At 46.6% G+C, this 23,037-nt stretch overlaps 1 protein-coding gene across 1 annotated transcript in view; it reads right to left on the bottom strand.

Moving 5' to 3' along the window:
• Positions 1–22,408, bottom strand: part of LOC146181084 (ferric reductase 1-like) — a 48,648-nt gene extending 26,240 nt beyond the window's left edge. The window contains exons 1-3 of the mRNA XM_084577847.1: positions 22,292–22,408; positions 12,786–12,922; positions 11,503–11,597 (exon numbers count right to left, since the gene is read on the bottom strand). Coding sequence (XP_084433973.1) covers positions 11,503–11,597; positions 12,786–12,922; positions 22,292–22,382 — 323 coding nt within the window. The 5' untranslated portion in view covers positions 22,383–22,408. The remainder of the gene's footprint in view (positions 1–11,502; positions 11,598–12,785; positions 12,923–22,291) is intronic.
• Between the last annotated feature and the right edge of the window lie 629 nt (positions 22,409–23,037).

Here is a 23,037-nt window from a genome sequence, read left to right as displayed (position 1 = left end):
TTCCTTGTAGGAGTAAAGACGCAGGATCACTAGAACGGACCTTTGCGTGCCAATTTCCTCTTGGGCTGCTTCGGTTGACGCTGTATGCAAGGCTGTGCTGGACTACCGGTAAGATATCCATTCTTATACAGTGCAGCGTAATAACTAGAACCTAATCTTTTTGTTAGTCATTGGCACCTGATAAGATTAACAGAATGTGCGTATCTTCTTTTTATGCACGCCGAGAGTCGGAAAAGCTTTTGCTTCAACTCTGTTGCACCGAACAGAAAATGTGCACTCTTCATGAACTTAATTTCATCATAATTACTTAGACGCACAATTTTTGTAGCAGCTTAAAATTTTACTGCTCATGAACAGTTTGCCCGATTGTATTAAAATCCTATTCTGCATAATAATGTCTCTTATTGTTGTTTTTGCTTACAGACGTTATGTAGGAAAAGAAAGATGGTGACATTCAAGCTGCTCGAGCATACATCGGCAAGGGCTGCTGAAAACTTCTGTCATTATAACCGAGAGCAAAAGGCGCGTGCTAGAGATGCTGGCTTGGCAGACACTTGAAGCTGCCATTAATGCGGCGTCTGCCTAAAACCAGGTATCTGCCGACACCTTGCCAATGGACCCAACCAGAGGTGAAGTCCTGGAAGTCTGAAAGAATTCAGCTATAGTTTTTTTTTTTTTTCACTATGTACCACATGCGCACCTAATGTATATTCATGAAACGAATAAATCTGGCTTTTTGTGATCCTGCATACTTTCAGGATGCTGCATTTATATTATTAGCTGCATGTAAAATACCTGCACAAAAGCAAACACTGTGTTTGGCGCATGATGGCCGTATCTGCTTCTGCGCCGCAACACCCATTAAATCAATAAATAGCCAGACAAAAGCAAACAAACATTCAACAATAATGTGATTCAATGGATGCCAATGATGCAAAGCCAGTGGACAAGCTTGGGATGGCTATGTTGGGCAGCCGATGAGCCTAGCTGGATAGCAGTTCTTAAAAGCCAGTGAGTAAGCGTGGTTGCAAGTATTAAATAGCCAGTGAGAGTGGCTGCATGTACGATGCATAGGAATTAGTGTGTATGCTGTGTATGCTTGGATGGAAGATATTTGGTAGCTGTTTAGTGAGGCTGCATGCAAATAAATAACCTAGTCTGCCATTGGCGGCTATTGTAGGAAAGCCAGTCTAGTAGATTAGATCAGATCTTGGCAGGGGTAGCGCCCCAACGAAGCGCCATTATTGGCCCCAATATTGGGGCCGTTTTTCCCCAATAATGGGCTGATGGCGGTTTGTTGTTTGGGTAAGAACCACTTAGAACATGGCACGGTTTTGCTTGGTCGCCTCAAAGCTGTTTGTTTGAAAATCATTAACAACATTAGTGGGAAACTTAAATGCACGCTTTGCTTACTATCTTGAAAGCCTTTGTATGCTACTATAACCAAGGTTCCCTGCATACAATTTTGATAGGCGGACATTGTAAAACAGGAAGGGGGGATTCAACCGAATAACTGCACACCAGACATAAAAAAGCACAGATGGCTACACAGCTTTTCTTTCTTGACTCCCCTCCTGCTCAATGCAATGTAGCAAATCAAGTGTTTGCTTTGTTTAAACATCAATGCCTCACAAGAGCACATGAGGTTTATGTTGGCCTTACCCAAGCACGTCCCGTGCTTGGGTAAGGCCGTTCAGTAGCACTACACCATGATGAAAAATGAAACGTTCTGAAAGTGTATATGTCCCACATAATAGGCACTGCACTAGTGGTAGTATTGCATAAAGAGGAAAATGCAGCTTTTCAGACACGCACAATAACGACATCATGTAAAAGAAGAATGGGGTGGGCACATTGTAGATAAAGTAACTTTACCTTCAAGGAATATAACTGAAGTATTCAAAAGTTCAATTTATTGATGGCCCTGAAGCAGTGCTAAAAACAGTTTTCATTGCAGCAATTTTATTTAAACACTCAGAACATAGTTGCTATATATTTGATATGAAAGCTGACAACTACGTTTTTCATGATTTTGTCAAGTGCTTTGTTTTCCGCACACTAACGAGAGTGTTGAAGAATTGATCCAAAATCGCAAGCTCCACCACGCCCCTTTTCGCAGTGCGACCCAGTAGCATCCGATGCCTCGTTACCAAAGGACCTTTTTATTTGAAGGATCCTGTGTGGTGACGCATCCTCAAAACGCAGCGGTTCCTCTGAACTTGACGTTCTCAAAAGCAGAGGAAGCATTTGCATGCAAGAGCGAAAAATATTAGTAGGCATTTCAGTTGTCCGATACAATCCCGAAATAAAAGGCCAGTGATGCACGCCGCAGTGTCTGAAACGGCATGACTTGCCAGATCAAGTCACAGAAAGTTGCTCCCCTCCCTCTCAGTATAGCAAACTCAGCATCAGGTGGGAAGTGGTGGGCAGATGGTTGAAGAGGAGGGTGTTGAGCTGACAGACGGACAGCGACACAACTGCCGCCCACCATAAGGAGAATACTGATTATAACACATCCCGAGAGCGTTTTGCTTGCTGGCAGCAGATGTCTCGCCTTGCATAAAGTGTAGAAAGGTAGTTGGGAAAAATTGGTGTGTAAACATGAAGCCAAATGAGAACATAAATAGGTTTTAGATACTCTGATGTTTGAAGGTTTCCAAAACATTGAAGTTTTGAAGCGCACAGCGAGGCTAAGGTTTGCCTGCAAAGTTACAACATATTTTGTCTTCGTAGGTCATCAGATGAATCTTCCTTCACAAGTTCATTGTGTATAAACGGGGCTTGCCGGACCTGAGAATTTTGCCAGATCTGCCACCTTCCTGCAGAATAATCACTGAAGGTATGTAAGGGATGTTTGATTTTGTGACCCTGGTGGCCTTTTTATGCCCTAGCTTGTCACGTCAGCTGTTTCATTTGTGCATGTTATGCCCGCATGCATTGTGGAAATACATTCCTTCAAAATGTAACCTTAGATCTGTTGTATTCTCTCAGCGGCAAACTATTATCACGGCAGAAACAACGTTTAAAGCTCCAGATTATATGAGGGAGCTTGCAATCATGATTGCAGAGCAAAAATTAGCATCCTTCCAGGTGCCTAATTGCGTACTGTCAAGTCGTCTTATCTCCACGCAGTTTTAGGAAGCAGGTTTCAGTCTGTTGTTCCATTTTTGTCATTTTTCTAACAGGAACTTATCACTGAACAAATCAACTTATACTCAGCAATTTAAAGCACTAATCTTAGAAAGAGAATGCAACAAACATTCGGTGGACTGACCACAGGTGTAAATGCACTACCATAAAACACACATGTGTTCAATGTGAAACCGATTTTCTGCAATAAATACACTCGTCTACCTTGATTGTGTACAATTCAGGCTTTTCACACCCATAATTAGTGCATGTTGCACCTGCCGCACAATAACTTGACAGTAGCTACGCCGCATGCGCCAATGTGAATACTGTATCTCAGGAGGATAAGAAGGCTACTTGTGAGGCACCTTGTCAAGTGGTGTGGCTGCATAGCTGGCAGTATATTCCATAAAATCCGTTTTCCCAGGTGTGTGGCTCCATTGCCATGGTGACAACCACTTGCCAGGATGAGCACATACATACGTAGTATAGCCAGCCGAAGAGAAGAAAGTTTCCTCCCAGCAACATTGACATTGCTGCTGCCACCTTATTTACTGGCTGCAGCCCCACATAGTCTCTGCGGTTCCTGGAGAAAGCTGGCATCGGCTGCTTCGCCAAGCAGACTTACGACCGCATCCAGAAATGCGTGCAGGTAATGTCTAGTAATAATTTAGGCTTGCGAAGAGTCAAATGCACTATTTTGGATGGCAGTGTAATGAACAGGAATTAGGGATGTGGGATGCAGTCTTGGATGTGATGCTGGTCACTTGTAAAACACTGCAAGGGCTCATGTGACGTGGCAGAATATTTTCACACGTGCCAGCACAGCATTGTAGAAGCCAAAGAAAGACTAGGGATTTTGGAGAACACCGTGTTGGTGACTGTTGTAACAGCGTTTTTGATAATCTTCGGAAGTGGAGAGCTGGTAGCAAGTGCTCTTGGGGCGGCATTGGTTTGGTCAATGGCTATAGGCATGCACACGGGGGGCAGGGGAAGTGGCCGCCTCCCCTTATCCTTTCATGGGGGCGCCAAGTCCACCCCATACCTCTACTCTGCCAGACCTGTGCCGTCAAGTCGTAAACGTGTAATTTCATAGGCATGCAGGTTTTTTTTTTGCAATACTGAGAGTTGAGGACCTATGGTGTTGTACTACAAAAACTGCTAGCTTGCCACCTTTACCTCTGGAAAGCCAAGGACTCAACTAACCATTGTGAGAGCACATTGTCGCATACTTTTCAATTTTGCGTTCATGGCGAAGCTTGTTTTAATTTTAAGCGCACACTATTCTTTCTATGTTTCAATTACATCACGTCAAAATAAGTTTTTGGTAACAAATCCTCAACTTTGCGTTGCGTTTTTGGCCATAGAGACTGGTGGGAGGGGTGGGGCGCTGCAGTGAAACGTCGCGCCCCCTAATGCAGAACCGTCGCATGCCTATAGCTATGGCATCATGAATGAGGTAGTGATGTATTATGGAGCAGGCAATAAGGTGTCAAAGAGCAGTAATGGGTCTCGTACCTAGCAGAATCATGGATATATTCTGGGTGAAGTTCAAAAATTTATCTGCTAACATCTTAATCCCCAGTGATGGTGGGGTTTTTTATATTAGGAGGATATTTATGAGCTTATGGTTAGGTCGTTGCATGCCGCATGAATGAAAAATTTTGTCAGCCACTCTGGAGAGAAAACAGTCGCTGCGGTCTGAAAGCAGTTTACAGGGAGTGTCATAGCGGAGTAGGCTGTCACGCATTATATGTGTAGATAGAATCAGTCACAAGGACTTTGCATTTACTGGGCAAGACAATGCTGCCTCGGTCTTGATTCCGTGTCTGCAATACAGTTGCTGTCACACAATTTCCAACATGGAAATCATACACATTATAGAGTGCTGTTTGGTTTTGTTAGGTCAGGAAGCAAGAGCGGGAAGCCCTGATGGGACAGCTGAAGACATCTGGTAGTATTGCAAACACATGTACTCGGGGTTGCAGACAAGCTACCACCAGAACTTCCGCCGCTTGGTGTTTTCTTCCAAACCGACAACACTGCCAAGAAAAGCAAGCCAAGAACTTCAGCAGAGCGCATCGGTCACAATCTTGCATTGTGGAGACGCCCAGGGGTGTTAGTGTTTTATTACACAAACAGTACCATCTGGTGCGTTTCGACAAGGAACCCGTCCTGCTTCCATTTTGCCGTCTTTGATTTCTTCGGGCCAGTAACAATGCCTGTGTCGATGTCATTATGTTCTGGACCAGTAGGTAGATGCCTCCTGCTACTTCCAGGAGATGGAAGCAGCATTGACACAGGGCAGAGCCCGAGACAGGCATGTCAAACAACCTCACAATGAAGACCACTGGGTCTGGAAAGTGGGTCATCCCACCGAATATTGAATTTGGTTTTGGATGTGTAGGATGTTTTGGAGAAAGATATCTAGTGGTGCTACTAACTACACTTACATATCTACCAGAGGTTGTCGCCCTTCAGTATGTTTCATGTGTATGTTTGTATATCTATAAAAGTCACATTGAAGTTCCAAGCACTTTGCAGGCCGAGAGCGGTGCCGTGTTCTTTGTGCCACTACACTCAGCAGCATACAATTTTGCTAAGCCTGAGGATAGCCAATATTGCTAGTGATTTCATTTGCAAGCTTATCCTGTGGCCGAAATATGATGCATGGCATTTTCGCCATGTATTCGCATTCATTGCAACGAATTAGTGGATCCTACTGCTACATTTAGTTTTTAAATGCCTGCTATGGTGACCTTGTTAATTTTCACACTGCTTCCCGAGCAAGCCTTTTCACAAAGTGAGTTGTTTATAACATCAAATCCCGAAGAAGATAGTTTCAGAAACAATGCTATGATAAAGGTCTTCTGCTGTGCATTGTAGTGACCAGTGAAATTAAAATGAAATGTAATAATGGCATTTACAAGCACATTGTATTGTTTGGTATTATGCCGAAAGAAGTGTGGTGCAGCTTGATGCACCTATAGAGATAATTTATCTTTGGCTTGATAGTGTCTTATGGCTTAGTGGCCTAATTCCTGTGACTGCTCGCATCCCACGTACAGTGACTTTGTCAGCACACAGTTGGTATTTGTCAGCGTTTAATGGGCCAACTGCAGCTTCCTACTTGACAGCCCGCAGAAGGATTTTTTCTTCAGTTGCGGTACTATAGACAGTAAGGCACAATGGTTGGACAGCGTTGCACTGTACAGCGCGAAGGCAATACCAAGAAGCCATTTGCAATTTTTCACTCCATTCTTGCACCCAAAATGCAGAATATTGTTACGATCGAACAAGGCTACAAAGACCCATCTGCACTTAAATATTACGAGCGAGGTTTATTGTTTTCCTTTACTTCCCTTCCTGCAATGTAGGATGTCTGCTCCAGTGGAACATTGGCCTGTACAGTAACTACACCTATACTAATACAAATTGTAAAGAATGATATTATCCAGTACCCTATCATTTCAGGCAGGTTAACACTTAACGTTCCTCTCTGCTTGTGCAGTGATTCCCTTGCCACAGAAAGTAGTTAGCGATGCTTGTACTTCCGACCACTAATGGAACGACTGCCCTGTATAATTTAAGCAGAGGCGTATTCCTGTAAAGTGGCAGAATGAGGCCAGCCTACTAGTCGCATAACTGTCACAGCGCTTTTATTGTCGTAATTTTGCTACATTACGTTAGTGGTCCTCTCAAAAAAACTCCATCATTTCAATCCTCACCTAAACAAGTTGGATGGTTGCATGGGTTGCTTACTGGATCAGCACCTGCTGCCGACACATGAAGTTATGAGACTGCATGCATTGACTGGCTGCAGATGGTGCTTGCTATATGAGCATGCTTTCTCATCACGTTCACATGTGCAGGATAGGGAAGAATGTGCGTAGCGTCCACCTTTTTATTGCATTTGATGAGCTGATTTGTTGCTGCCACATTTGACACATATTAACCTTATGGCATTGGTACCTTCATGAACCCATATGGCTTCTGTATATGATGTGCTTTGTTTAGCATGCTCTTTGTGCATGCCTCATAATAGTTTGTTCCGTACTTTTGTTGATGACACTCATGTTTTTCACCCTATTATGTCTTTATGAAAAATGGCAACTTGAAATAAAGATATATACCTTTTTGTTTTGTGCAAGATGTGTTTATCAAAACCGGGAATGCCTAAATCCTGTGTATTCCTCTGAAGGGAATCTGTTCCTTATTGCGCTTACCACGATGCTTGGTAGTACTTTGATGTACTTGCCAAATCGATGGTAGACCCACCGCACAAACTGCCGGTCGGCAGCAAATATGTACCGGCTGAAAAAGGAAAGCATAATTTAACAGGTGTGAGAACACATTACGGCAGTTCCAAAGATATACATTCACTCTTTTCGAATTTATCACAACGCTTCAACTCTAAGTCATATTACAATCGTGTATGTTTTAGCACAGATGTAATATGGCTTATACACATATGCAGTTTTGAGAAATATTTGCTTTGATTTGTAGGATTTAAGTACCAAAGTGACTCTGCCTATGATGAACACCACGGTGGAGGTCTGAGGATGTTTCGACCACCTAGGTTTCTTCAGCATGCACTAACAATGAACTGTGTACGGACGCCTTGCTTTTTTGTTCTTAAACAGTTCGTCACTTTGAAATTGTGAATTAGGTTTTTAAGGAGCCAGTGCAAATATCGCGAAAATACAAAGTTAGTCATACAAAATCATGCAGAGGTGCCTTGTGATTCGATAATCTTCTTTCTGAGAACAACTAATGAATGATACATGCTCTCGTCACATACTAGTTTCCTCCCAGCAACATTGTGGAGGCCGCTGGTCCTCCACAGCGGCCGGCTGGTTATTGATCACCTCGTAATAGGCGACCTCTAAAGCGTAGGTGTTCAGCACTGCTAATGCAGCGTGCTCGGCGATGCATTCTGCGTCGTCTTGCACCAGGGCATTCACACGCCGTACCTCGCGGCAGCAGAGGCTTTCCCGCTCGGTGTGCATCGGACGGCTCCGGCTGCACTGGCACCTAAGAGAATGTTCCGCAATGTTGACTTCTGCCCTTGCTTGACGCACAGCGCGCACGATGATCAACGAATAAACAGACGCATAGGATTGAAATTATTGCATCGGTAAAACAAATCGCGTGCCTAAGACGTATATTTATTTCACTCATGCACTTAGCATATTATTCTAACATCACTGACATGGTTCTAACCGAAAACGTCCGTATTCCTTACACGCGTACCCATATCGCCCATGTACAGTTAGCAGCTTTGTTAAATCATTCGCGTATGGCGCTGGCGGAAAACCATGCGGTACGCTCTCGTGAGATTGGGAACGAATGCCAAATTATACATGCATGTAGCTGTTGCATAACATCACAGCGGTACAATAGCATGCGGTGCACCGACCACTTACCAAGTTGTTGCCTCGGCGGACATCGTGGTCGCCTGCTTCCTCCCTCTCGGAAGCGTTGCTTGGGCCATCGGGCGGCGGGTTTGGTGGCAGGCTCGCCAGCGGGTAAAACCGATAGTGATTTTGTGTGCCCACTTTGGTGGCAAAATAGTCCTCCCGTAAATCTTCAATGTCGCTTGATGACGGCGAGAACGGCCAGGACGGAAACGACGACGACGAGGGTGATGTCATTGTCAGCGCGGACGCGTGTGATGTGTCACGCACGTGTTTTTCAAAGCAGACCAATGCTTACACCTGGGCGCAGGAGTTTTTGAGGTCACGTGATCACTAACTCGTTCCGCACGCGCGTCGTCTACGTTACGCCGCAGTTCGTGCTGCTAACATTGGAAACCGAAACTGATCGTGATATATCTTAGTGCAATTATTTAGTCGTGGCGTGGTGGAACTTTTATGCTGCATACTATTATCACTGGGTTTCAAGGCATCAAGCAGAACCATAAAACCATAACTCGAAATATTGGTGTCTCTACTCTTTTACGTGTGTCTACGGAATCTCTTCCCCTTATTGGAGAGCCAAACAGCTGTGAGGATTCGGCTGTCGGCAATCAATTCAGTGAGGAGCTGTGGCGGAGTCTGGAACGTGAGACGTAACCCTTCGACGGCAATTGAGTTGTTGTCGATTAGGGCTGATTGTGTCCGCTGTTCACGCATAGCGTTTTCAGCCCAGTTCTCTTTGCGTTGGTCTCACGCAGAAACCATGGTGTCGTAGTTGTCATTATCGTGCATGCGTTAAGATATTTTGGTCACACATATAAACTCCGATGTAACCTGGCGAACTGATTTTATGGCTACATGGAAGAAACTGTAAATAAATGTAAACCAAGATCGTTTCGTTCGGCGTCTTGCAAGCCACTGTTTTCAACACCGGCTGGCCGCGTTTCTCTCTCCAAGCATTCCATTGTTTTTCTTTTTCTCTAGGGGGGCCGCCCGCTTGCGTGGGTCCTTGGAGCCTGGCAGTCACGGCGTTGGTTCGGCGGTGTCGGTAACAGAGGAATCCTCCTCGACTCCTTGGTGCCGACTCGCAGCTCCCTTGTAGGCTCGAATTTCACGTTAGGCCGCCAGCGCGTACACATGTCCAGGCCTGAAACCTTGGAAGCTTTCAGTGGCGACAACCGCTGGTCGACCAGCCGGCAGTAGCAAGTAGCAGTCGTGCCAGTAACGCTACACCAGCCGCTGAAGAGCACCGCGGCGCGCACACACATGCACACACACGCGCGCACACACACACACACACACACCCGCGAGTGGCGATCGGCCGGCAATCAGGGGCACGAAACCGCCGTTTCTTGACACGCTCTTCGGTTCTGGCCTGTTTCCGTTTTTGCTTGTCGCCCCTCAAAGCGCCCAAGGTTTCAGATCTGGACATGCTTATACGCGCTGACGGCCTAAGCAGACGCGGACGCCCGCGGACATGAACGCTCCGTGGGAGAGTGGCTGAGCTCTCATGAAAATGCAGATGCAAGCCACCAAAGAGCGGGATGTCAAGAGCAGGCTCAGTATGCATGCGAAATGTGAGACGCCCCAACCGGGCTGTATCACCTATCAAACGACCAAACGGTCCTGCAACTCGTGTCCGCTCTGCCGTTAGTTAGTGGAAACCAGCTCGATATTATTATAAACCAAGCCAGTATTATTTTTCTGTCGAAACTTTTTTAGCACCATACGCCTTGCGAAGCCGCCATAATAGCTGTTGGCTTTGAGTGGCAATTCTTGCACAAGCTGTCAGAATGTGGCGGCTTTTTGAGGACATGAATCTATAGAAAAATGAAGGACTTGTACAGAATTAAGATATTGTTTCAAAATCAACGCCCTTTCAGCCCCTTCTTATCAGTATCAGCAACCATTGAAAGCAAAATCGCTGCTAATCTGTAGACGTCCGGAAAGTGAATAACGTGAAAGGATCCAAAATGATAGCAAAATTGTACTAAAAGTTCATTTTTCTCTTATAGCACAGATAGTCATGAATGCGCTCTGCGCCTGCCAAAAGAATAGGAGGCGTGTCTCTTGAGAAAATGGCGCAATTATTTTATGGTCCTTCTCCTTCCAGATGCTTGCGAACAGGAACCTATTTCGTAGACCAGAGGCTAATTCTGCTTCCCGTGTGGCAGCAAAACACGCAAGCAGAGAGAAAACAATGCAAAGGGACCAGCGAAAATGCGTTAAATTCCCGCAGAATGTTTCTCACGTAAAATTATTATAAGAAAAAAAAACTCTTCAGCCTTAGAGTTAACTAGTAACCAGGAATTGGCGTTTGCGCCCGGCCCTGCCTTTTTGATCGATCACGGTCAGACGCTAATGTATTTTGTTCCGAAACGTTCACTTAATCAGTTTCTTCTTCCTCCTAAAGTATCCATTTTGTCTTTTTTTCAACCTTACTTTTCATCTGTTCTTAATCTGCATAAATTCTTTTTGATTGTGGCCGCATATTTGTCATGCATTCATGGTTGATTTCTTTCTAGTTGTATTTCAATTCTCTTGCATCCCTTCAGTTTGCTGCCGATAGGTCTGTTAGCAAGACATTATTCTATAAGTCTGCGTAGCAAAGCTTTTGTTGCTGTGTTTCATGTCTTTGTTGCTAACACGACCAGTAAAACAGTTCATTAAAGAGACCGGCAAGATGAAGACATTAACCGAGCAAGCGCTACTTTATATTCATTACATATGGTAAGTGCCGCGGTCCCTCCAGTACAGCGTCTCTCATAGCCTCTGTCACTTTAGGACGTGAAGCTCCGTTAGTTAAACTAAACTAGTAATGGCAAGTGCTAGAGCTCTACGGAGTGAAATAATAGGCTATGATAGGTGAACGCATTACGCTGTTCACATAGAACACTTACCTCAGTGAGCCACGGAAAAGCAACGCGTACACGATTAATATTGAAATAGTACTTACATGAACTTCACTGTTCCTTCAAAACTATCGTCGGCTGTCCACGTCACGGCGATGTTACTCAGGTCTTTAGAGCTGTCCTTGTGTGCAATCCCGCCCTTGAAATAAAGGATAGTTTGCATTTCATATTTTCGTAGCCTCTACCTCAGAGTTACGTTTTCGTTTGCAGTTGTACAATACTGTTGGCATTGCGTTCATAAAGACAACGCGTTTGTATTATATTGATACTTCTGATGCATAAGCGCCACCTGTCGTGTAGGGGACATGGACCAATCAAACTGCAATTGCTGCAGTAAGGCTCATTCACCCCATCGTTAACGGAAAATAAAGCTTCCCTCTCTAACGTTGATATCGTGATATTAAACAATATCTGAAAACTGTAAGTTCAGGAACTTGTTCATGGGAAATATCTGAAATTCCTAGGTATGAAGACGTCATGAGGCGCGGCTGTTTTGTATATAGAGGACATGATGAGCAACTATTTGTCCTTCATTTGGGTTTGTTGCCTGGATGCCTCCTTCCGGAGTCGCATATTCTGCTTGCTGCAGTTCTAGAGACGTGCCGCAAGAAAACACATTCCTTGTTTTCCAAAAGCGTAATTCCAGATCTCTTGTATCGAATGTTTGCCTCAGCGCAGATACGTCAACCGACAAATAATCGCAAAAATTTAAAGCTGAAAAATCGAGCCTATAGTTATGCCAGAATAGTACCATAAAGCATTCCGGGGCTAGCCCGCAGTTACACTGGGACGACGATAGTCTAAATCATTTAGCGAAATAATGCGTTCGCGCATATTTCTAGCAACTTTGGTGACCATTGGTATAAGGAATATGCCATATCCTCTGAATGACTCCTAATTTATTTCTCTTTTTGAGGTATTTATTGATCGCAATGTGTAGACGCCAATCTTGTTAGTATCAAAAGCCAGAAGCTTTAGTCAGTGGTGAAGTGCTCAAGTAACACAACGCATGCAAGGCGGATCAACATTTGTTGCCTGTAGCGAAGGAATTCCATGTTTATAAACGTCTTGCCTAACATGTTTTCCGCATTGCTTTAGATAATCGTGACATTATATCTGCATTTGACGCTATCGCTGTCATCACTGTCTCGTTGTCTATTAAAGGGTTATTGAAATCCAAAATGCGCGCAAGAGCAGATTGAAGGGGACGAGCGAATCTGTAACCAACCATTTCTGCTCTTTCGGAAGCAATAAGCCTTGAAGTTCCTTTCTTATCAAAGCGGACTCACGTTTTCCCACTGAACACAGAGTACAAACCGGTACTCACCCCTTCCATGCCGTCACAAGTCAACATCTTCACGTCATTCTTGTAATCATCGCCCGCCATGAACTTTCCTTTCGCCATCTTGTCTCCAGCCATGACGGCGTGGATCCGGAATCCCTTGTAAGTACCTCGCAAGGTCACTGCGGCAAAAAGCACGAAAAATGTTTTAACAGGCACCGCCGCCTAAGCACTCAAATAAAGCTGTGCAAACATTCTAGTTAATTATAGAAGCACACGATTTGAGGCTGCTACGTGGCTCACATGGACAAGGGGTGCAGTGGCATCACAGTTCTGATAACTACGTCAGCATCCTGTGGGCCACACTTCGGGCAGCTCAAATCAATTAGGCTTGCTACAGCAGTTGATGGTGAAGAGAACAATTGAAGTCTTCGTTTATTTTATTTTGATAGCCACCGGCTTGCGGCCTTATCATAATGATGATGCTGCTTTATCATTTTCTTTGTCGCGCAAGATACGTCTAGAGGAGTCTAGAAGGTAACTGCCATTCGCCTGTGTTTATGCAATGTTCCAGATTACGCTAGTCATGGTCTGCGGCTTTATTTCAATGCTTCTTTGCCGCCTTAAATTGAGCGTTGGCGAGCGCGACGGTCATTCCTAGTTTGACGAACTCGATTCTTGTGATCGCCGCCCCCGATAGCTTAGTTTCTTCGGGCGCAAGTCAGCCCAATAAAGAGTTTTGACTGCAAAGCCAGCGTCTTTATTTGTGGATATCGTGCTTGTCACAACTACGTGACATCTGATGACTGTGCTGCCATTTGAGGTCCGGCCTAGTTCAAGCGAAGACATTAGCATCTTTCCTGTCACCCTGGGGGACCAGCCGAGAGGTCACCGAGCGAGCCGCCGACTTCAAGGGCTCCAACCCGAACATGGTCTGCTGCCAGACCCCGTTCGACCTCAGAAGAAGGTCATAGCCGGTCTTGCGCTTTAATATCCGGCCTAGTTCTCCAAGCGATGACCTTGACATCTTTCTTGTCACCCTGGGGGAGCAGCCTACAGGTCACCGAGCCAGCCGCCGACTTCAAGGGCTCCAACCCAACCACGGTCTGCTGCCAAACCCCGTTCGACCTCAGAAGGTCTCAACGTCAACAATGGCCAGTCTGCAGCACCGGTTCTCTTCGTTCAGCCCCGGGAGTTCCCCCATTTTCCAAGGACTGCTCAATGAAGATGCTGTAGACTTTATTGATTTTTTCGACCTCGTGGCATAATTCATCGGCTGGAACGACACTTTGAAACTCAAGAGTCTACTTTGCTCTTCAAGGACCTGAACGAACCTGGTTCGAAAATATTGAGTTCCTTGAAGGACTGGGAGACATTCAAAGGGGAAGTTTTGGAGGCCTTTGAAAGCTCCGTCAAGACAAAAAGAGCCAAGTCCTTCCGTCAATCAAGAATTCAGCTCTTAATGAGCCAGTCCTGGCATACATTGAGGAGATGAAGCGCCTCTTCGGCAGATGCCATCATGACAGACGAAACCAAGGTGAACCTGTTAATGCGCGGTGTGAAAGATCTGCGGTTTTCAGTTCTGCTTCCCTGGTCGCCAAAGCGTGTTGCAGATTTCTGCCAGGAAGCAGCGAATACTGAAAGTACCTTTGAAGCTAGGACGCCGCTCTACAACTGGTCTCTTGAAACGCAGTGTGCAATATACTACAGCACCACTCATACAAGTGGAAATAATCCCCGTGAGATAGCCCTCCAATTTTTTTGTGGAGAATTGCGCCGACTCCTGTTGTCGCAAGGGCAGCCGCAGGTTAAGTCGCTCACGGACGTCATTCGTGAAAAAGTCCGGCAAGCATTGAGCGTTCCTCAAGCTACGGCTCCGAAAGCTCCCGCGCAAGAAGCAGCAATGAATAAAATATGCTGCTGCGTTACGCCGAAATGCTTTTCGACGTGACCCTCCAAGCCGCACCCTTCGTCATGACGTGCCGTTCCTGAACGCCGCCCTTGGCCCTCATCCGCCAAGCTCAAGACCCTCCAGCTGGAGGGCTGCTAACCGCCTGTATGCTTCCACAGCGGTGAGGCCGGCCATATTTTACGCCACTGCCCGTACACATACATCGGCCGGCACGCCTTCGCTATCGATGCCCACGACCCCATCCTGGCGAGCGACGAGAATAAATCGAATACTACTTGCGCAGGTAGAGTCGCCAAGCCTTCGGTACCGCTCTCCATCGCCGTACAGGGCCCACTTTGCGTTGCCTGGCCGGAACTATGATAACAGTGCGCAAATAAGGTCCCCTATCCCCCGTAGGCGAAAATAAAGGTAGCAACCTTTGGAGGAGAGGTTGCTATGCTGGGAACTAACAAAGATCCTCCGCAGCCGACGAGGACGACGAGTACCGCCCCAATCAAGCATCTCCGCCTGCGTGGGCAAAGGCGTCTTCGAGGTAAACATCTAGTTGCTTCTGGAGCGTGGACTGGGAATCGCCGGTGGCGGCGCCCACTTCCGGCATGGACAATCTCACGTACTGGTCACGAACGTTACTAAAGAATACCGCCATCTCAACAGCGGCACGAAGGTTGCTTTCCTCGACGACCTAGTAGACATCCAGGACGTCCTCGCCCTTCCCGAAAATGCGTGGATGATGCGCCTAACCAAGGCTTAATGCCCACGTTCGACGTCAATCCAGCGATACCCCGAGCCAAGAAAGACAAAATACGGATACTTTTTCAAAGCAACAGCGAATATTTTGTCAGCGTCGAAGGGGCGTCAAACTCGACTGCCCAGTCACCTCATTGCCACCGACGAACACAGCAGACTTCTCTGCCAAAGCCTCTACCACTTATCACCACCTGAACGCCAGTCCATCCGCGAAAATGCTCCAGTCCAGAAAATGCTTCGCAATGGCGTCATCTAGCCATCGAAGAGTCCCTGGGCGGCGCCATTGGTTCTAGTAAAGAAGAAAGACGGACCACTAAGTTTCTGCGTTAACTACAGCCGCTTGAATGGCGTAACAAAGATGGACGTCTGCCCGGTCCCCCGCATCGAGGACACACTGGATGGCCTTTGCAACTCTAAGTACTTTTCATCGATGGACATAACGAACAGCCACTGGCAAATTGAGCTCGATTAAAGAGACCAAGAGGCGACAGCTCATAATACCGGACGGCCTCTTCTAATTCAAGGTAATGCGCTTCGGCCTCTCCTTCGTAACAGCCACCTTCCAGCGAGTAACGGATACTGAAATGGTTGGCTTGAAATGTCAGATTTGTCTCGTATACATAGACAACGTCGTTGCATTGGCTTCCAATTTTCAATACTACCTGAAAAGGCTTCGGACAGTGCTGGACGCAATGAAGTCGTCAGGGCTAACATTGGGACCAGAGAAATGCCTTCGTCAACGATAAACTGCGGTTTGTAGCTCACATCGTCAGCGAGGATGATGTTAGCCAAGACTCAGAGAAAACAGCTGCTATTGCATAGTTTTTAATGCCCACAGACTAGAAAGCTATGAGCAGTTTCCTTGAGCTGTGTGCTTACTATCGACGATTTGTCATGAACGTTTCTCTCATCGCCGAAACGTTGACGCAGGTCAAAAAGACTGATGTACATTTTAATTGGGAAGCGCCGCAAACAGCTTTAAACGAACTTAAGCTCCGCCTAGTCTTCTTCTGTCTTGGCCCATTTTGATGATAACGCCGAGACCGAAATTCACACCTATGAAAGAATTGTGGCACAAGATGTCCTTCTTGTTCAGAAGAGTGCCGGACAGGAGAAAGTTACCGCGTACACTGTCAGGTGCCTCTAAAAAGCCAAATCCAATTACTCGACCAGAGGAAAGGAGTGCCTCGCCATCATCTGGGCAAATTCAATGTTCGCCCGTACCTATACGGTCGGTCATTTAAGGTGGTAGGCGATTACCACGCACTCTGCTGGCTCGCCAACTTGAAAGGCCCCTCCGGTCGTCTTTCACGACGGAGCTTACGCCTCCACGAACTTGATATCACGGGGACTTACAAGTCTGGTCGCAAGCACTCCGATGCAGACTACTTGTCACGGGCTCCTTTTGACGCGCCCCCTGAAGGACGGTGACGATTATGCCTTCTTAGGACCGGTAAGCATCAGCAATTTCACACAGCAGCAGCGCTTGGACCAGTAGCGACGCAAGAGGCCTCCAATCAGATCTTCTGAGCTACTGAACCCCATACCACCCCGAACAAGTGACAGACTTCCTCTACAGGTAACAAGTGGATCATCGGGGCCACAGATTACCTCACTCATTATGCTGAAGCAAAGGCACTGTCTTATAGTACCCCAGAAGAAGTAGTCAAGTTTTACGTCGAGCGCATTCTTCTGCGACGCGGCGCACCCGAAGTGCTCATCACAGACAGGGGAACAGCATTTACGGCGGAGCTCACTCAAGCCGCCTTGAAATACAGCCACACAAGTCACTACAGGTCACCGGAAGACGACCACCTACCACCCGCACAGGAATGGACTCACGGAACGCCTGAATAAAACTATAGCGGACATGCTAGCATGTACAGTCTTTGTTTAAAAGTGAAGAGCCCTGGGGTCTGCTTCTGGCCACTTCGTGCGGATTGTAATGCATTTCATGGGTTCCGAATCTTTTGTTGGTAAGAAGATATTTTGCCCTGCCCTTTACAATGGGAAGGACCTACACTAAAGCTAAATCAGCGCCACTACACGGCTCAGAAGCGGACCCCCTGGGCTCTACACTTTTGACAAAGGCTGTACGTCCACGCCGAACACAAGACCACAGACACCATCTTGCCCTACGTGATTTTCTCGTATAACACAGCCAACTAGGAGATAACCATAGCAGCCCCGTTCAAGCTTGTGTGCGGCAGGGAGCTCGCGACAACGCTTGATGCCGCACGAAACACGACATTGTTACGTGCGGTGATGACAGGGTTGTCTTGTGTTACGTGCTGCCGCACGTAACACAAGACAACCCTGTCATCACCGCGTATCTTCAGCGTGCACAGGATGCCGGACGGCTTGCACGGCTGCGTATAAAAGACGAACAGCGCACTCACACCCCACGATACAACTTTCGACGACGCCAAGTAGAGTACAAGCCAGGATACCAATAGCGGGTTTGGACTCCAATTTGCCGTTGTGGACTGTGAAACGTTAATACGCCGATACTTTTGGCAATATAAAATCCTTCGGCGCATAGAACATCATGATTACGAAGTCATCCGCGATTGCCTGACCACATCCCAGCGGCGCCGGGCACACCAAGCAAACGTCCATGAGGTGCGCCTGAAGCCTTATTTTACGCGCTAAATGACCTTTTAATTTCTAGTATTTTCACCTTTCTGTGCTTATTTTGTAAGCATCGAAGCGATGCCTTTTTAAAGAAGGAGTAATGCCGCGCAAGATACAATTCTCTATTCTTTCTTTCTTGACCGCCGCCGGCATGCTGCCTTATCACAGTGATTCTAGTGCGAGGATCGATTCTCTCCTATGTTTCTGTTCATGCTCGTTATCGCGAGATGCTGCTTTATCATTCTCTTCGTCGCGCAAGACGCGTCGGGATGGATCTAGAAGATTCATTCCACTCGCGTGTGCTTCTGCAATGTTCCAGATTCTGTAGTCACGGTCTGCAGCTTTATCTCGATGTTTCCTTGCCGCCGTTACAATGAGCGTTGGCGCATGCGACGAGCATTCTTAGTTCAACCGCCGATTGCGTAGTTCCTTTGGGCGCAAGTCATCCCAATAAGGAGTTCCATTGAGTGAAAAGTCAGTGTGTTCATTTGTGGCTACCAGGCTTGTTACCACTACGTGACAATACTATGCTGGTGCTATATGGGCGTTGCTAGCGCTACGTGTGAAAGCATTTCTCCATGGATCTTGGATCACGACCTCGATCGGCTAGAATACCGTGCAAACCATACCTTTACCTTTTGTTTGGATGTTCTAGTTCAAACTGGTAAGCACAAAAGTACAATTACACCAACTTTACTTTCTGGTATTCGTTTTAAACCAAACCTTGAGATTTATCCGTCTGCAAGGCATAGCTACATCGAAGTAGAGTAGAAATGGTCAAAATTTAAAATGAACTGCATAAGGAAGCTAGGCGTGCAATGAAACGCCGCCTTTGTTAGTCATACAGTACAGCCCAAGTGTGCGAATTCAAGCATTTCTTCGCCATGTAGCTTACTCTGCACACTGAACCTGTATCGCCTACTGTTTGATACCCCACCGGGGTGGCGCAGTGGTTACGGCGCTCGACTACTGTTCCCAAGAACGCGGGATCGAATCCCGGCCTCGGCGGCAGCTTTTCGATGGAGGCGAAAAGCAAGGCGCCCGTGTGCTGTGCGATGTCAGTGCACGTTAAAGATTCCCAGCTTGTTGGAATTACCGGAGTCCTCCACTACGGCGTCTCTCATAGCCTGAGTCGCTTTGGGACGTTAAACCCCACAAACCAACCAACCAACCAACCTACTGTTTGGTAGCTAAACACAATATGTTCAATATCATCCCTAGCGTGCAGCGCTTAGTCGCTTCCTAAACTTACCAAACGCGTGTGGCATACTGCGATGAAACTCTGCATGAAAACATAACATACTACACTATCCGGAACTCGAAATCATGGTACAAGAACATTATCAAAAAGCAAGCACTCCATGAATTCTAAATATATATGTGCAAACACCGCAGTAATCACATCATAGAAACATTACGACAAGCTTCGACACAACCTATAATGCTGCAGGCTCATCAAAAACATAGAATAGAAGAATAGAAAAAGAAAGAAAAACGGGAAGTATCCTGTGCAAAAACAATTAGGCGATGTTAATCAGCACAAATGCCTATGTGCTGCCGCACCTCGAATTAACGAAAAATGATACACTACCTTGGGCACATTTAACGTGATTGCACGCTAAAGATCCACACGTGGTAGAAATTACTCCGTAGCACTCCACAACGGCTCCACTTTGTCTTTCCGTTTTCAATCCCTCCTTACGCCCTTCCCTACGGCTTGGGACGGGTGTCCACAGAAACATGTGTGACAGATACCGTGCCTTTCCCTTCCTGTGGACCAATTATTATTAGGGATGCTTATAAGGCAGCCCAAGGCTGCCAATCAATCGCCCTCTGGGGAACTATTGAAGCTTGGAAAACGCAACATGTTTGATTTGCTCGTCGAGACCCAACTGAAAGCCAATAAGCTCGGACTAACCTGAAAGAGAGCTTTCAGAGAAAAAATGAGCTCAGCCATTGCCCGCGTATGATCAACAACGTTAGCTCGAGTTTGAGATAATTTCTTCATAAGTCCTCAATTCTAGAACCAGTGTGTACATCTCTAAACAACGATTCATTGGGTACCGTCCGCACCTCTTTATGACCCCTGGTTCGCCTACCATGGCCAAACGAAGATCGCACCATACCGCGGTTTCCAGGACCTAAGGTCGTCTGGCGAATCCTTCGCACATGTTAGGATTCAGCTTTAAAATCATTTCTGTGCGGTGCCGATTCGTCTGAGCCACTCAGGAGCCTGTATCTCAAACAGGTGGACCGCAATTCAGCCACCATTGCTGATCGTAAGTGACGACACACACCCATCCCCAGGTGGCATATAAAACGCCGGTTGACACTATAGTAGGTAATGCCGCGGTACGGGGGGAGGAGGGGAGGCTCGGTCCCGTGACTTTTGGGGAATATGACGTCTCACAATGTGTATCTGGTAGAGAGCTCGATCATATGGGTGGGCAATGGTAGCTAAGGTGTTATGTACAGTGCTGCAGCTGTACCCACAAAAAATCGCCGCTATCTCTCATTTGAGAACAATGAAGACACGAGCGAGAAGCCGGAAAATATAAGCAGTAGGAGCTAACGCTTCAAACGTCATTCTGAGATATCCCTACTCATACCTTCCACGCTTCATCTCATAGCCTCACTTGAATCTGAGAGCGATGGAGAAAAGGACCGGAAACCGCAAAATGTTAAAAGATATCATGTCAGTTTGAAAAAATATGGGGACACTTAAGCTCCACCTTTAACGTTATGATTCGATAGCGTAGGCTACCAGCCCACATATAAAGCCCCTCTCAAAACAAGTCGTATAACATGCCTGTGTGGCCTCTGGGTAACGTGAATGCAATCCTGAAAAGCTGATTCTGATACCACCCTCTAAAGTGAAAGGAGACGTCCAAATTGGCAGCTCCTTCACAACTGAATGGTAGGAAACGAACGACAACGCAAAATCTGCGGTGTAGGAAAAAGCGCAGAAACTTTGGCGGAGGTTGAATAGAAACTTCATTTATAAGAGTTCACCATAACTATCAAACATCTACCAAAGGACAAGCATCCTTCCATGACGACGGTGGAATAGGTAGAGCCGATTCGGGGGCGAAGAAATACGTTGGAAGGCAGGACGTGGCGCATGTTGATAGTGCGGCAGACCTCGGCAATATGAAAGCCTTCACTATAGCAGTCTCGACAAAAAGGTTTAGTTTGGTTTGGTTTTGTGGGGTTTAACGTCCCAAAGCGACTCAGGCTATGAGAGACGCCGCAGTGGAGGACTCCGGAAATTTTGACCACCTTGCGCTCTTTAACGTGCACTGACATCGCACAGTACATGGGCGCCTTGCTTTTCGCCTCCAGCGAAAAGCGGCCGCCGAGGCCGGGATTCAACCCCGCATCCTTGGGAAAAGTAGTCGAGCACCCTAACCACTGCGCCACCCCCGCGGGGGACATTTACGTTTGGGCGGAGCGGACACCACAACATTGTGGTCACCAACACTTAAGCAGGTCAAGGTTTTGATTTTTTGGCGCAATATACGCAGCTGAAAGGAGCGCTATCGGATCCGTGCACCACACATTCTAAGAGGACTTCTCCATGAAGGTAAAATGGAGCTCAATTTAAAGCCGACGAGAAATGTGCATCTAACTTTTTTAGTGAAGCTTTCGTTTCAGTTTCCATCACTACGATGAAACACCCTGATGTGCTTGTTTCCCAATTCGCTGTTTTCAGGACGTTCCACCAATCTCTGATATCACTGTTACCATTCTGCACGAGGTTCGAGAAAATCTAGTCCAATCGAGAAAATTTATTATTTAAAACATGAGAGGCGCCGACCAAGAAGTTTAAAGTAAAAATCACAGACCCTCCGGCTTCAGCGCGGAACCTTTGTTCATTGAACTGTAAGGGGAACCATATCGGTCGGCAAATCTTCTTAAGAAAACTTATTTGCATAGAGGGATCAAGATGCAGCACACCCTAGCACCAGAGCTGGGAGTCTGTCGAAAAAATCCATGAAAAGTCTCTCCGTCCGCAATTTATTTTTGCGGGCGGAAATACCGGGTGCTCGTGACTAATCAAAAGGAAAGTGAAAAGGAGGTTATGCTCGTCGCGTCGCCCATCAGCACCTGCTTACCCCCCCTTCATCGATGCAGTGGCACGGATGGACCAAACTGTTAGCACCATTTATAGTTAGCGGCTGAGATACTGACTCTTTTCTGATGGTGACTTCCGAAGTACGAGACTCTCCTTCGTAAGATTGCCGGCTGGCTTTCTTACCTTTGACCGTGCGCCCATCGCCTTTCACGGCATCCAATCCTTCGGTACCTCCTGGGTCTTTGGCTTTGGCGGCGTCCAAGCCCGCAGGCATGGCCGTACAGTCCGTGAAAGGGAAATCATCCGCCCCCTGGACTCCGCAAGCCAGTGCCAGTGCTAAGATGATGGCTTGCAGCGTCAGAGTGCCCCCATTCATCTGACTTCTGCATACAGTAAGACAGTCTTTTTAATGGGACAACATTAGCAATCCCGTTACTGAAAAGTCGGCGTGCGCGGGACGAACAATCGCTATTCAACACGTCATCTCCTGAGGTCACACACAACCAGCCTATAACCGCTCGGCGACGTTAGTGGCCAATAAGAAGATACACTGGTGGAGTTGGAACCAACTCTGGCAGGCGTCTTTGACAGATGACATGAGTGAGCGCTCAATGCACGGCGTCAACATGACGTCTCGAGTCTGAGTCACACTGTCGTTATTGCAGATGCTATTTTACAGCGAGATATTCGTGACGTAAGATTTCGCGTCAACACGCAGATCTTGACGTCAGGCATAGGTCGTCCACAAATTTCTTCAAAATGCTGTGATCATCACAAGGTTGTAACCTCAAACAAAACGTTAGAAAAATACTATTTTCTGAAACAAACAAAGCTTGATGAGCGGAAGTATAAAGCGCTGCATTTGGCTTGTAAGGCTGAAGAGGCATCTCTCGGCCATCCGAAAATTATTTCAGGGTAACGGCTTAGAT

Source organism: Amblyomma maculatum, chromosome 8 (assembly GCF_055883805.1).
Source record: "Amblyomma maculatum isolate TAMU_Amacu chromosome 8, ASM5588380v1, whole genome shotgun sequence".
In the NCBI taxonomy this organism is placed as follows: domain Eukaryota; kingdom Metazoa; phylum Arthropoda; class Arachnida; order Ixodida; family Ixodidae; genus Amblyomma; species Amblyomma maculatum.
Note: the sequence above shows the minus strand (reverse complement) of the source record. Positions and strands in the feature narration are given on the sequence as shown.